General features: G+C 37.7%; 2 protein-coding genes across 3 annotated transcripts; one reads left to right on the forward strand and one right to left on the reverse strand.

Annotated features, from left to right (window-relative positions):
- Nucleotides 1-4377: 4377 nt before the first annotated feature.
- Nucleotides 4378-11325, forward strand: LOC108676657 (TELO2-interacting protein 2-like). Of its 2 annotated transcripts, none has more exons than XM_018164772.2 (8): nucleotides 4378-5121; nucleotides 5471-5593; nucleotides 6268-6363; nucleotides 6936-7004; nucleotides 7589-7719; nucleotides 8280-8367; nucleotides 8842-8967; nucleotides 9299-11325. In XM_018164772.2, the coding sequence occupies exons 1-8, from the start codon at nucleotides 4489-4491 to the stop codon at nucleotides 9473-9475; spliced, it is 1443 nt and encodes a 480-aa protein (XP_018020261.1). In that variant the 5' UTR covers nucleotides 4378-4488; the 3' UTR covers nucleotides 9476-11325. The 2 variants fall into 2 exon arrangements, with proteins under 2 accessions (XP_018020261.1, XP_018020263.1); XM_018164774.2 differs by having other exon boundaries at nucleotides 5058-5121; nucleotides 5475-5593.
- LOC108676649 (protein TSSC4-like) lies at nucleotides 9884-11391 on the reverse strand. The gene has a single exon (XM_018164765.2). The coding sequence runs from the start codon at nucleotides 11198-11200 to the stop codon at nucleotides 10526-10528; it is 675 nt and encodes a 224-aa protein (XP_018020254.2). The 5' UTR covers nucleotides 11201-11391; the 3' UTR covers nucleotides 9884-10525.
- Between the last annotated feature and the right edge of the window lie 2472 nt (nucleotides 11392-13863).

Raw genomic sequence — 13863 nt, forward strand, 5'->3', positions numbered from 1 at the left:
TCTGCCCAATATTAAAGCCAGGCAAGGATCCAAGCCAGGTCAAATCTTACTGACTCATAACGCTGCTATCATGCATTGGCAAACTCATGGAAAGAATTGTACAAAAAAGATAGAACACCACATTGAAATCAACCATGCACTGCCTCCCACTCAAACAGGATATCGTCATGGCAGAAGTACCATTGATCTTTTGGCCGTACTAACCCATACTATCAGACAGGCAGCAGTGGATGGAAGATACACCTTGGTTGCTTATCTAGATATTCAGGGTGCTTTTGACTGCATGTGGCACTATGGACTTCTCTATAAGATGATCACCCTACAGCTGGACTCCCAACTACCTGAAAGACAGAACCACCTCTGTACAAATTGGGGAATGCCATTCTTTGAGCCGGAACCTGGGCAGAGGTCTTCCCCAAGGTGCTGTGCTCTCACCCACACTTTTCAATATAATGCATTGCTGAGTGACCTGCCAAGATCCCCTCAAGTAAAAGTCCTATCATATGCAGATGATATTACATTGGCTGTTGTCTCCAGTTCTGTGGCAACTGCCCAGAATGTGATGCAATGCTATCTAAATACACTAAGCGAGTGGCTCAAAAAATGGCAGTTAAAATGCTCACTCCAGCTCTTCACTCAAAAACGCATCATACCAGTAAGCGTACTTATTTCAGACCAACCAATCAGCAGCGTGCCTGTGCAAAGGGTTCTGGGTGTTCTTTTTGATGCTCCAAAATTTAAGTTCCATGCACACATTTCTCATCTGAAGAATGAAGGTCTCCGCAGACTGGCACCATTACGTGCCATCTCTGGCAGCAGCTGGGGTGCTTCAAGGCGCCTGCTTAGGCAAGTGTACATCAGCTTCATCTGCAGCAAACTTGAGTACGGCAGTATCCTATTTAACATTGGTGACGTCTCTGTAAAACAGACACAAAAGCTAAAAATAATACAGTCTAGTGCACTGAGAATTGTCCTTTGTGCCCATAATACATCTCCCATTTCATCCATGGAAATTGAAGCTCATATACCCCCTCTGGAGATCAGGCTTGACTACCTTTTTCTCAAGTGGTACCTTAAAAGCTTGTGTTGCCCTCAGGGCAAATCTGGGGAAGAAATCTGACATGCAATGGGCGTCTCTGCTCACAATTTAGACAACAGTCACTTTTCCAGATGGGGCAGCAAGTCTTCTGACAGCCTTGAGCATGCCCAGCTTCCATAGAATACCTACGCCCAATTTTTCACCATTACCTCCACACTACAGTTTGGAATCCCATATCCATCTCTCCACTCAAAACACCTGCAGCCATGATGCCCCTCCAGGCATCAACAGGGGAATATTCAATGATTTTTGCAATAGTAACTTCCCTTCCTATGTTCATGTATATACAGATGGATCAAAACTCAGCTATGGTTCTACAGCTGCAGCTATATATATACCAACTCTACATAGCACCACCACATGGAAGCTGAACCCTGCACATACTGTCCTTGGCTCGGATCTTTTTTCAATTGTCAAGGCTCTGCAGCTATGCAGCCTGGACCTGAGGCTAAGCACAAAGAACATTCTCCTGCTGACTGACTCCCAGTCAGCTTTATATGCAATATTGAACACCATAAACCCCTCATACAAAGAATATGTCTACAAAATTCAAGATTTCATCTACAAAAGGCAAGCGTCCACAATACTCCAATGGGTGCAAGGACACTCTGGGGTAAAAGGAAATGAGGTTCCAGACCAGGCAGCTAATATGGGACATCAAAATCTCTACTCTGCCATGAGCACCTTGAGTGAAGAGGAAACACTCAGCATTGTCAGGGAGAAGCTACACAAGCACTGGACCAGGACTTGGAAAGCAACTGTTGCTCACACTCAGAAAGGCACATTCATGAGTGACCTCATGACAGAACCCAGACTGCGCCCTTGGCTCTGCTTAAAGTCCCGCAGGTTAGAGTGTGCAGCTGCAAGACTCAGAATTGGTCATGCCGGTGTCAAGAGCCATCTATACAGATTCAACATGAACAACACAGATCAATGTACCACCTGCAATGCATCGGATACAATAGCACATTTTCTTCTGGATTGTCAACTTCATGTACTGCCAAGACAAGAGCTACAACGTAATTTAAGATGCATTAATGTAGAATTTACTCTATGTAATTTATTGGGGGGAGGTAATCATAATGATAATGTACAACAGAAAATATTTCAATTTTTTACTTTATTCATATTGAAGTCAGGCAGGTTAGGCGAGCTGTAGGTTGCCATGCAACAGCTGTACACAAGCATGCATGGCGGCCATGTACACAATATCAGGTTTGTACTTTTATTAAAAACCTTGTAACACAAGAATTACCTGTTGGTCCTGTCTTACCCCATGCCCGGTCCCATCTTACCCCAGTGGGGTAAGATGGGACCAGCTCACTTTTTTTAATCTGTACAGAAAACTATGTTGTATGCAGAAAGTCTGAGTTGTAGCTTAGAAGCCAATTGCATAACTACACCTTGTGATAGGTTTAGGGTTTTTTATTTATTCATGGTATAGATGCTACATGCTTGTTAGTGATTTCGGTCCTGTCTTACCCCATCTGACTATATTTGAAGTAGGTAACTGAGGCAGGGAGGCTAAATCAGCATTCATTTATCTTTCATGCTTTGCCTCGTATGAGCTTCTAATTTTAAGTCCATTTACTAATACTTGTATCTTTCAAACTCCTCAAATCCTGTACGGAGCTACTAGAGAACTGATCTCTCTTAAGAGAGCGCAGACTTGCTTCCTGTACTAAGAGGCTAAAAACTTAACCAGCAACAAGCTCTCAGGCCCAGCGGTCATCCATCAGGCTGACCTGTGGCTTTATGTCCACCACAGTGAGGACCCCCTGCTAAGAACACTGCTTCCAGTGGCTCCCTTTTGTCCAGCGGAAGCAGGCCACAGGCGGGCCGCGAGTCTAAACGCTCCAACGGACAACGTAGACAACAGAATAGTCATCAATCTGGTGTTAATTCATCAGTTAAATATGAAAGGAAATTGTAGTATCATATTTTTACATCCAGTTTGATGTGTATAATGGTTTGGATTGAATAATAATTTTCATAAATTCCACCCGGCAAGGTCCCTCCTGGTCCCGGGCTGGGGGGCCCTGGCTCCCAGGCGGCCCGGCCCTGCACCATTCTTCTCATGTGACAGTGACTGGTGCCGTTGTGCATTGTTGCACTCCTTCACAGTTCACTTCACAGTTCACATAATAATCCTTCACAGTTTCCTTCACAGATAATCCTTCACAGTTCACTCGAAGCCCTTACCAAGTAATTGGTATCACTGTGATGATTTCAGTCAAATTCAGTGGATGTACATCAATCTAAAGGCAGTTATAGCCTACATGCTTTAGTTCCATCATCCATGCATTCTCTAACTGCAGATCAGCAGATGAATGATGAATCAAGTTCAATCAACAAGTTAAATGATCTAAATCTCAAATCTGATTCTTCTGACTTCTGTTGTCATTTCTGTATTTTCTGTTATGATTATTAAAACAAAATATAACAATCTGTTTCCTGTCAAAAATTTTCCACTCAATTAGTATTAGTTAGCTCAAATATCTTTGAATGTAATGCAAGTGTGCTTTGAAAATTCTGAGCATTGTGAGCACTGACTGCACTCTCACTCACGCTGAGTCACTGTGCAGGATTGGAATTTTCCTACTTGTTTCTGAAATTGCAGCTCCAAATCCAATGGAACTAATTTTTAATACAATTGGAATCTTGCAGCCCAATTGTGTACTTTTGGTAATGATTAGATGGGAGATAATTCATCTGGCAGAAATCTTGCGGTTCCGGAAATGGCAAGCTGCAGGAAATCTCTAGTCAAGGCCCTAAAGGTAGGTAGACAATTTCCGTGCTTGGTTGCACCAAGCAATGATGTCATAATGTCTGATAATGACGTTGATTCATTTTCTCTCAGTCACAACTCACAAGAAAATTGGCTTTGGAGTTTGATACTTGAATACAATTTGATACAAATATCATGTTATTTACCCTATAAATTTAAAATCCATTGAACACCCGGGTAATCAGGATTGATGAAAATTATTGACAACATTTGAATGGATCCTTTCTATTCTCCCCAAACACTTTGATTTAGTAACTCACTATGTCAAATTTTTTAGATTTTCTTCATTCTTACATATTTAATGCCTAATTAAAATTTTCTGGCATAGTACTGTAGGCTTTTTCGGTATAAAGGTTATTTCTTTGGGCATTTTTCTGGCATCACTGCAGAAAAAAAAAACAATTGATGTAGCCATTGCCATTTTTTATTTAGCATATCAGCCATATCTGTCTCATTTCCATTTTCCAATAACTTTTCTCTCTCAACAGAAAATTTAAGAATTATATACTATATAACTATAATGCTACATTAACTACAATACCTATATGTATACAGTATACAGTATTTGATTCAACCCCTCAGGCCTCAACAGTAAATCAAGATGTCTAGTATCAACTATACTAAAGCATTCGATCAGATTTTGTTTAAACTGAAATCTCAGCATTTAAAATTGAAGGAACTGGAAAATGAAATTCTTCTTCAATTTGATTTACTTTTTCATGATACAAGAGTTCCTATCCTAAAGAAGGACAATGATGTTCCATATCAAAAAGTGGATTTCAAAAAAGTGTTTGAAACATCCCAAAAAAATCTGCCAATTATTGAAAAGTTGCTGCAAGAGATCTTGACAAGAGCTGTGCAAAGTAGAGACTATTTATCACATCATGCCATACAGACTATAGTGAGCAACTGCATTATTTTAGCAGCTCAGTATAGTAACTCTGAGAGAGACTGGAGCTGTTCAACTGTGTCTCATAGTGCATCTCGTATTCTCACCATGCTTGTGAGTAAAAAAAATCATGGTACTGGCTTAGAAATTCTCATGTCATCATCTAACTCTATAGAAATAAAGGATTTACTGAAGATTGCTGATGATGCTGAAGTAACTAATTACAAATTTGGAATCATACTAAAGCCTCTTCTATTGTTTTTGAGCAAGCATCTGAACAAGGAAATATGGAAAAATGACCCTGGAGCTCAAGAATTCCTGTTGTGGCTGCTATACAATCTATCTGTGAGTAATATGTAGTAGCAATCTAACTGCAAAATTGCATTCAACTGTCTAATTTGGCTAGAAGTAATTTGTGTAAAAACATTAAGACCTTATAAGATTCCTACTTTATTACTTGGGGCTTGAATTTTAGGATCTGTCTAAAATGGGAGAGTTCTGTTTCAATCCCCTCTTCTTCCAATCCATTTATTTTTATTGTTTTTTTCAATCCTGTTCTATTTCAATCCATTCTCATTTCTAAAGTCAAGGCTTAATGTGCAGACTTTTTAAGCTCATTTAAAAATAATTAAATTAAAATATTGAAATAATTCTAACTTTAAACAAAACTTTAATTAAACACTATTTGTTTCAGCAAGATGACCTAAGTGATCAACTTGGGTACCTAATGCCTGGCATTCTCCTATTGCTGGATGACTGGGAGCCTCACAACAAGATCACTGCATTGGAAGCCCTTGTCTACATCATCAACAATGTTGTAAGTCAAACATTCTTTGTGTCATTCTCAACATATTATATCCATGATGACACAGGCAATGCTGGAGTGCCACTTCAGTTTAGATCCCATTGCCCTCAGCCCCAGCAGGTATGTTGTTGTTACTGCGTAGGTCATGGAGGGAAGTACCATAGTATATGAATTTTCCTTTACACAAATGGATACATTTTTCATTCCATTTCTTAATTGTGTTGACAAAAATTTAATTCCAACTTTTATCATTGTTTACAATTATCTTAGTATTAATCATGTGCTTATGGTGGCTGGTTAATTATTAATAAATTTGCTTTTAAAATTGCAAATATTAAATTGTCTCTGATGTCACAAATTCTTGTATTATGCAATTAAGTACATTCATTGAAACAATGATAAAATTTTAATTAAATATACACTACCGGTACTTGCATAATAGAATCGGCAAACTACTTTCATACAATTGATGGCATATACATAAATTACTCTTGAATTTATTACTTCCAGAATCTAGCAGATGTAGCAATTTGACTCTTCCAAAGTTTTTATTATATTAAATGCAAATATAAGCAACTGTCTTAGCTCTTGAAAAGGGTAGCAATATGCTGTTTATTCAATAATTTTGCCTTGTAGTGCTTGCTTGTTTGGCCATTTCAAGATAATCTGAAGGCAGTTTGGTACAGGCAGGTTCAGAGCTCAGATGCACCGGTAGAGCAGCGGTGATATATGAGGCAGCCAAGCATCACCTGTACAGCAGAGACCCTGAGCTCCTGCAAGCGGTGTGTATATATTTAACCCCTTCAGTCGCCATAATTTTACATCCCAAACATAGATATTGTTGGAAAAATGTACCTAGAAAGTCATACAAAGGTTTAATGCCAAGCTGCTCCTACAGCCTCATATCCCCTGGACATTTAGGTTTAAATTCTCATGGCATTTAATTATTTCATATATTGTTGTCTATATTGTATGAGCTGTGATCATTTTGGTTTTTTGGTAACAGCCTATGCTTGAATGTTTTTTTCCTGTCTTTTTAAACTAGATCTCATATCTATATTTTCTTAGTTTTTCCTTGCCCCGTAAAGTTGCTTGCTTATAAAAGCTATGGTGTGTTGCATGTTTATGTAATTTCATCTTTGTCTGATGAACATGCACAAAATTTAGTATAGGTACTTAAATGGTTAATTTTTAAATTAATTAAGATGCAAGTATCGCTGGAAACCATTCTCATAGTTTCTCATAAACTGAAGAAATGCTTTGAACAGACGAAATATGAATTATGATAACGTTTTTTTAACGGTGGAATACACAACAAAGTCAGTAAATATTAACTTAATCATTTGTTTACAAGGCATACCCAACGGCTACTGCTGCTGCTGTTGTGCTGCAACAAGATCCCAGCATTGCCCACTCTGCGCAGGTATGAATTTGATGGACGATATTGCTGTGATGGTGGCTGGCTTCATCATTAACTATGGACATGAAATAATAGGCTACTATTTATAAATTTAATGAATTGCTGTATGTAGCCTGTTCTTCTATACGTTTTATCATAGGCAGCATTTTTGAAGGAAAACCTAGAATTTAAGGGTAGTGAATATGTATGTACATTACAGATTAATGTTTTGGGGCACTTGAAATTACTTTATTGTTATCTTCTCAATTGGTTAAATTTTCCTTTCAGGGGATTACAATTATTTTTTATGCAATCAATACTCTTGGTGTATTTTTTTAGAATTATCATCCTATGATATTTGGTGGATTTGCAGTGAAGTGTTAATTAAAATATTGGAGAAATCTATGATCTTCTACAAACTCCTCATTCTTTGGAAGCTCAAATGTCCGGGAGAACTATAATGTATAATGAATAGACCGGAGATATAGAAATAATTTGATATCCCACACTCAGGAAATCTTTATATGCAGTTGAATAATATATTATAAATAGATCAGCTGTATAGAAATGTCGTTATAATCCTGTACTGAGTGAATCCTTATGTGCAGCTGAGTGCCGCAGAGGAGGTGTTGTCGATGTTGCTCAGGGACATGGTGTTTGAGCAGCGTCTTGACCTGCGGTCTGTGTATGTGACCAACCTACCCGCTGCACTCTCTGCTGCTGGCATCAGGAGTGTCAGGTAAGATTTTTTTATTAGTATCAAAAAATGCAATTCATATTTGTAAAGGTATAAGATAAATGCATTAATTATTAGTTATCAGGTCAATATGCAAGCGGTCGTAGACTGTTTGTAGTTTTATTTCTTAAGTTTTACTATTGTCATTGTTGAACCATGTGCAGTTTATCCAAGTGTTTATGCTATTTACTCAGCTGTATGTAATTTCAGTATCCTTTAAATCCTGTATGTTTTTTCAAGCAAACTAAATTCATGTATAACCATATTTTTTGTCTATAACAAAATCAAGGTACAAGTTTCATCGTTCTGCATAATCTGAATTGGATTTCTAATTACATTAGAGAGTATTGAGTATGTAAGTATTAGAGAGTATTGAGTATGAGTATTGAGTATTGGGATTGAGATTTCTAATTACATTAGAGTAATTGAGACTTTTCATCTATTGTCCCATGATTCTTTGAGACCATTATTGTCTGTTAAATTTTGCAATTGAACGACTTGTTATTTTTGATATCTCATACACTTGAGTACTCAAAATTGTTCAATGTAAAAAAACCTTGCAGGTGGCAAGACCAAGTGGTGCAGGTGCTGTGCAATTACCTCACGACCTTCGAAGGAGCCTCAGCCAGGGACAGACTGTGTGCTCTGAAGGCCAGTATTTCCCATCTATTGACAGACTAATTAGTCTGCATTTGTGCTATTAAGACATGTAGGTTAATGAAAATGAAGAAGTTTTCATGCTAAGCCTGGAATATTCTCAACTATTAGCCACTTATATTTCCTTTTTCATTGATCTAACTCGTTCTGAACGCTATTTAGGAGATGCATTCAACTAATTAAAATTGTGTTTGCAGACTGGTGTATTTTTAAATTTCTTGTCTGGGTAATTTTTTTGCGGAATTCCATCATCGTAACATACGAAGTCAACACAAGAAGTTTACTATGTTATTTTTGGGGCATTAGAACCGGTGCTGGTGATGTAGTCTACTTCCAAATAATAAAATCATTAGTTTTTCCAAGAAAAATTTAGATTTGCTTCAACTGCGTGGTTTACCCACTTTCATTTTTTTTTTACATATGATGGCCTTTCTCCAAATATATCATTGTAAAATGATTTTTTTGCAGGCCCTGCAAGTATATTCATCAGAATGCTGGCCGCAGGCTGGGAGGCAGAGGGATGAAATACTGAAGGCCTTATTGCAGCTCGTCTACACCAGCACTGCTGAGGGACCCTTGCAGCTCCAACCCAAGGTTTTGATGACAATTTTTAAATTACCGACAGTAATGAAACGTTATTTATAAATCCATTCTTTCAAGAAAATGATAAAAACTGAAAAAAATACTCATTATATTTTGTCTTTACAGAAGAACTAGCACTGTTTTTGTGTCTCTGAATTATCTAATTTGTATACAATGGCCGCGAAGTATAATTGTATTGCACGTTAATGTATTTTGTAGGCTGCAGGCTTTAACGCCGGTTAGCGATAATTATATTGTTATTTCTGGAGCTACCACAAACTGTAAGTGAGCTTCATTTGTTGATGAGGCAATAAACAACATCTAATACGAATCAATATTGCAGGTCCTGGAAGAGGTGCTGGACGAGTGCAGGCAGTGCGTGCAGCAGTTGCTGTTGTGTCAGCCGCCTCCTGAACCCAACCTGCTCACGGGGCTTGACAGCCTCGCTCTGCCAGCAGCTCTGCAGCAGAATGTTCACCGCGTCTTCGAGATCCCAATTAAAGAACAAATAGTAAAATGAATAGCAAACGTCGGCGTCTACACTGTTTTGTGACTAAATTTTGTTGAGTGATGAGAAATATAATAATGAGACTAATGCAGCGCCGACAATAGTTATTGATAAGTTTTGAACTTTTCGTTCACATTGATCCTCGTGCGAGATGCAATCAGTTCCAAATTTAAATAAATTCATCAAGATTCTTGATATAATTTTTATGAATCTAATCATTGCTGATGATACTTACTAGGTTCGATGTAATCTTGTCATCAATCTTATGGTATACTGTCCAATAGTGTGTCTTGCTACGGGTATATCTGCTAAAATTTTCTAAATACAACCTCTTACCTGCTCCAGGTATGTTCGTTCACCAATTGATAGTTCGCAAATAGTCCGTGTCGATGAATATGAAGGTTAATATTTTATTCGAGACTCAGTTTGCTTGTGTCCTTGAGTGCCAAAAGCTTTTATTTAATCCAGGTCATCGCTTATAATATAGTTACATTGAATATTTCTCAGTAATAATAATTTATTGTTAACTAATCCATTTCCAGCATACATCCTACAATTAGATCAATAAATCGCAGTCAATTTCATCGTGAAAGGTAAATAAAGAATGACTCGTGATCGTGATTCTCCTAATTTACCTTATTAAAACTAATTGTTGATGCCGTCAAGGATTTTGTTGCTCTTTAACATACAAGAAATTTCAATCAATTTCATGGTGCTGTTGTTTTTAATTTTTGTTCTGTGCCATTTGGGAACTAATTACTAATGCGCGTTGTGCTAAATTATTAATATTTTATTAACATTATTAATATTTTTCATTACTACTGAATCCGAAACCTACTTCTGAAGTACTTATGAAAATATACTACAATGAAATTATCATATAGGTACCTATATGCGACCAACAGGGTGAAAATGAATCCAAGTCATTTTTTAACAAGTTCAAGCAACTTGAAACAACACTTTTCAAATAACAAAAATAAAAGTAACGACATAAAACCACAGTTTTTAATGCAACCTCGAATTGAGAATAACTTCTGCAGCTAGTATGTAGAATGAGCATAACTAATTACAATCCTCGCCATCGTCAAATTGTAGGTAACTTAAGTTCACCCGATCTCGATCACTTTTCACGTGGCTATTTTGACTCTTGTCAGATTTTTTCTTCTTTTTCTTGGCAACCCCAACAACGTGCTCAGCCATAACGAACTTTTTGGAGCCGCCTACATCAGAAGCGATACCTGAGTCTTGCTTTTCTGGGTCTTCACGTGACACATCCGTGGCCGCTGTTCTAATTTGTGGCTTCTTGAAGATAATTTTTTCTTTGTCGAGATCAATCATCTCACAGTCTTCTGCAGCTTTATTTCGCCTCAAATCTGCTAACAGTTGCAGACACGCCTCCTTGTTTTGGGCGTTGTCAAGTACTTCAGTATCTTTCATGGAGTAGCAAGTCCAGTTCTCAGGGTGTTTCTCATAATCAGGTGCAATATTTGATCCTTTTAATCGTTTCTTCTGAGGAATGTTACTTTCATTGGGTCTCTTGAAGCTCCCATCAAAAGTAGCAGACGCCGCTGCCAAATTGCCAAATTTATCCCTGTGAAACAATCCTGATGTGCTAGACTCAAACACTAGACCATCTTGTGGCAGTGTTTTCTCAACATTATTTAGGCTTGAGAACAAGTCATTCACTCGGGAATTGAAATCGCTATCAGAAGAAGATACTTTGAACGCCATGTTCATGAGATATACCTATTTTATAAGCAACCCTGTTGGTTATGGTGAAAATTTTCACCTAAATATATTACTAAGAAGATCAGTAGTATGTTATTTTATGTATATCTGCACAATAAAGGACATGTACGTAGTATACCATTACTTTAATTAACAAATTATGTTCACAAACGATTGAGGAAGTTCAATTGTAACTTCATCTAGGTACTAAATTTTAAGAGATGCAAAACCTTTGATAATATATTTTCATTCAGGTATAATTAAGTTCTAACAAAGATATTCAACAATGAAGAAAGAAATATTGACTGTCCTTTTATTATTCATGCCCTGACTGATTTTCTTGGCAATCACAATATTTTTCAACATATTGAAATGTAAAATTAGAAAGTACATGCAGTGGCACTGTGGCCCATACCTGCCAGTAAACCCATGTCAAAGAGCTACGTCATCATCCACCAGCACATTCCATCCAGCAACCCTATCACCCAGAGATATCCCTCCCACCAACATCATCAGCCACCACATTCCATCCAGCAACGACCCAGACATCCATCCCACCATCAACAAAGACATTCCAACCAGCAAACTTATCTCCATCATCATCAACAAACACATTCCAACCAGCCAACTTATCACCCAGACATCCCTCGCACCAACATCATCATCAACCACCACATTCCATCCTACAACCTTATCACCCAGACATCTCTCCCAGTTAGCAAACCACATATAGGTAAACTTTTAACACAGAGTGAGCTGCTCTGCGTATTGCCAGCCAGCTGTGCTCCTGTCAAACTTCCAACATCAGTGTTCAGTGAGCAACAGAGGTGAAAGGCACTAGAGCTTTCTGCTGCCGCAAGTGCTGCGCTCTTTTTCATGTAATTTTTGCAATGGCAGGCAATGAACTTTGACAAGATAAAAAAAAACATAGGAACAAATAAATTCATTAAGAAACCACATGCACCAGAGTCCAGAGATGAAGATGCACATGTTTTCAGGCACATGCACACGTAAATGGCTTACAGTCTCCTCACCAATGGTAGCACCACCATAATATTGAGCGCTACAACCGCAGCTGCACATGATCTCTGCCCTTTATTCTGTTAAGTATTTTTTAGGTTCTTTCCCTTTTACATCTGCAGTGCCGTAAAATGGGGTAACTTAGACCGGCGGGGTAACTTAGACCACTTTTTGTTTTTTTAACAAAAACCCCCACAACTCAGAAACTATTTGACATAGAAAAATTTTGTCAATGGGCATTTAAGGCCTAATACTGAGGCTACATAACACAATAGAAAGATTTGAAAAGTTTGCATATCTAAATAAGTAGAAGTGTATTAAATTTTGATTACAAGATTTGTAGCAGACAGACAGACAGACAGACAAACAAGAAGTGAAGTTAAAGAGAAGTGTTGTAAAAATGGCATCATTTATAAAAAAAAAGTGGTCTAAGATACCCCATTTTATGGTGGTTATTTTACCATGCATTAATATAGATTGTTTCCTATCAAATACAACATTAAACCAACAACTATGAACTTGAATCTATTTTTAAATAATTATTAGAATGAAACAATCAATTTTCTGGTTTCAAGCAGAGCCATTTCTATGTATGACAATTCTTACCACTTGCTTTTGCGGTGATGCTATTGGTGGTAAGGAGACTGTACAGAGTAAGCCATTCACGTGTGGGTGTGCATGTGCCGGGCAGCATGCCCTGAAAACGTGTGTATCTTTGTTGCTGGTGCAATCCACTATCCAGGTGCATGTACATCTTAATTGCTGGGAGACAGAACTGAACTAATTACAAGAAAAATCTACAGTGAAGTCAAAAATATGGAAACTAGAGACTCAGAAAAGTATCTGAAACGGTCTCAAAGTGAATAAGTAGTACAATCAACTTTTCAAGCAATTTCATCTAAATATCATTCATGATTAAACTGGCTCCTTGACAATAACGTCAAACCCTGGACTAATTCCGACTAAACTGAGGACTGAGCAATGGCATATGCAAAAAAGTGCGAGTTCTACAATGGGCTGGTATAATGTAATCTGTGAATTTTGCTTCAAAAAAGCTTAAAAAGGTTGTAGACTTGTCCATTAATGACCATTATTTGGATTGCATTTGAGGAATCTGGAATTGTAGTTACAATTATAATGTTGAACTGCCATTTCTCCTGCCACATTGGATTGCCACCTGAGAATGAGACAAGCTCACAATCAGACCACTGAGACCAGGTTTCATTTTCAAAGTATTACAAAGAAGCAACTTCATCTCAAAGTCAAAATCATCAATGAATTCAACAGGCTTTGTGTGTTTGTGAATTGTGACACTCTCAAAAACAACATCAAAACTTGGACATGAATATCTGCAACAACAACCCTGCAAAGAAGTAAAAGTTCTCCAAGAGAGTGAAGAGACTGCTAAATTGATAATATATTTTATAAATTTTACTTCATATAAGGTTGTAGACTTCATGTTTTGGATTACATTGGAGTAACAATTGTGACATTGATCAGCCATTTCTCGTACAGTCCTACCACCTGAGAGCTGAGATAAGTTTGCAGTCACAACCAGACCAGACCTGGCGACTGGCGAGTACCGAGTGGCGACCAGGTCAAAAACAAAAAGCATTACAAACAAGCAACTTCATCCATTATCTCAAGATTGT

The sequence above is a fragment of the Hyalella azteca genome, unplaced genomic scaffold, assembly GCF_000764305.2.
Source record: "Hyalella azteca isolate HAZT.00-mixed unplaced genomic scaffold, Hazt_2.0.2 contig15697, whole genome shotgun sequence".
NCBI classification, from domain to species: Eukaryota; Metazoa; Arthropoda; class Malacostraca; order Amphipoda; family Hyalellidae; genus Hyalella; species Hyalella azteca.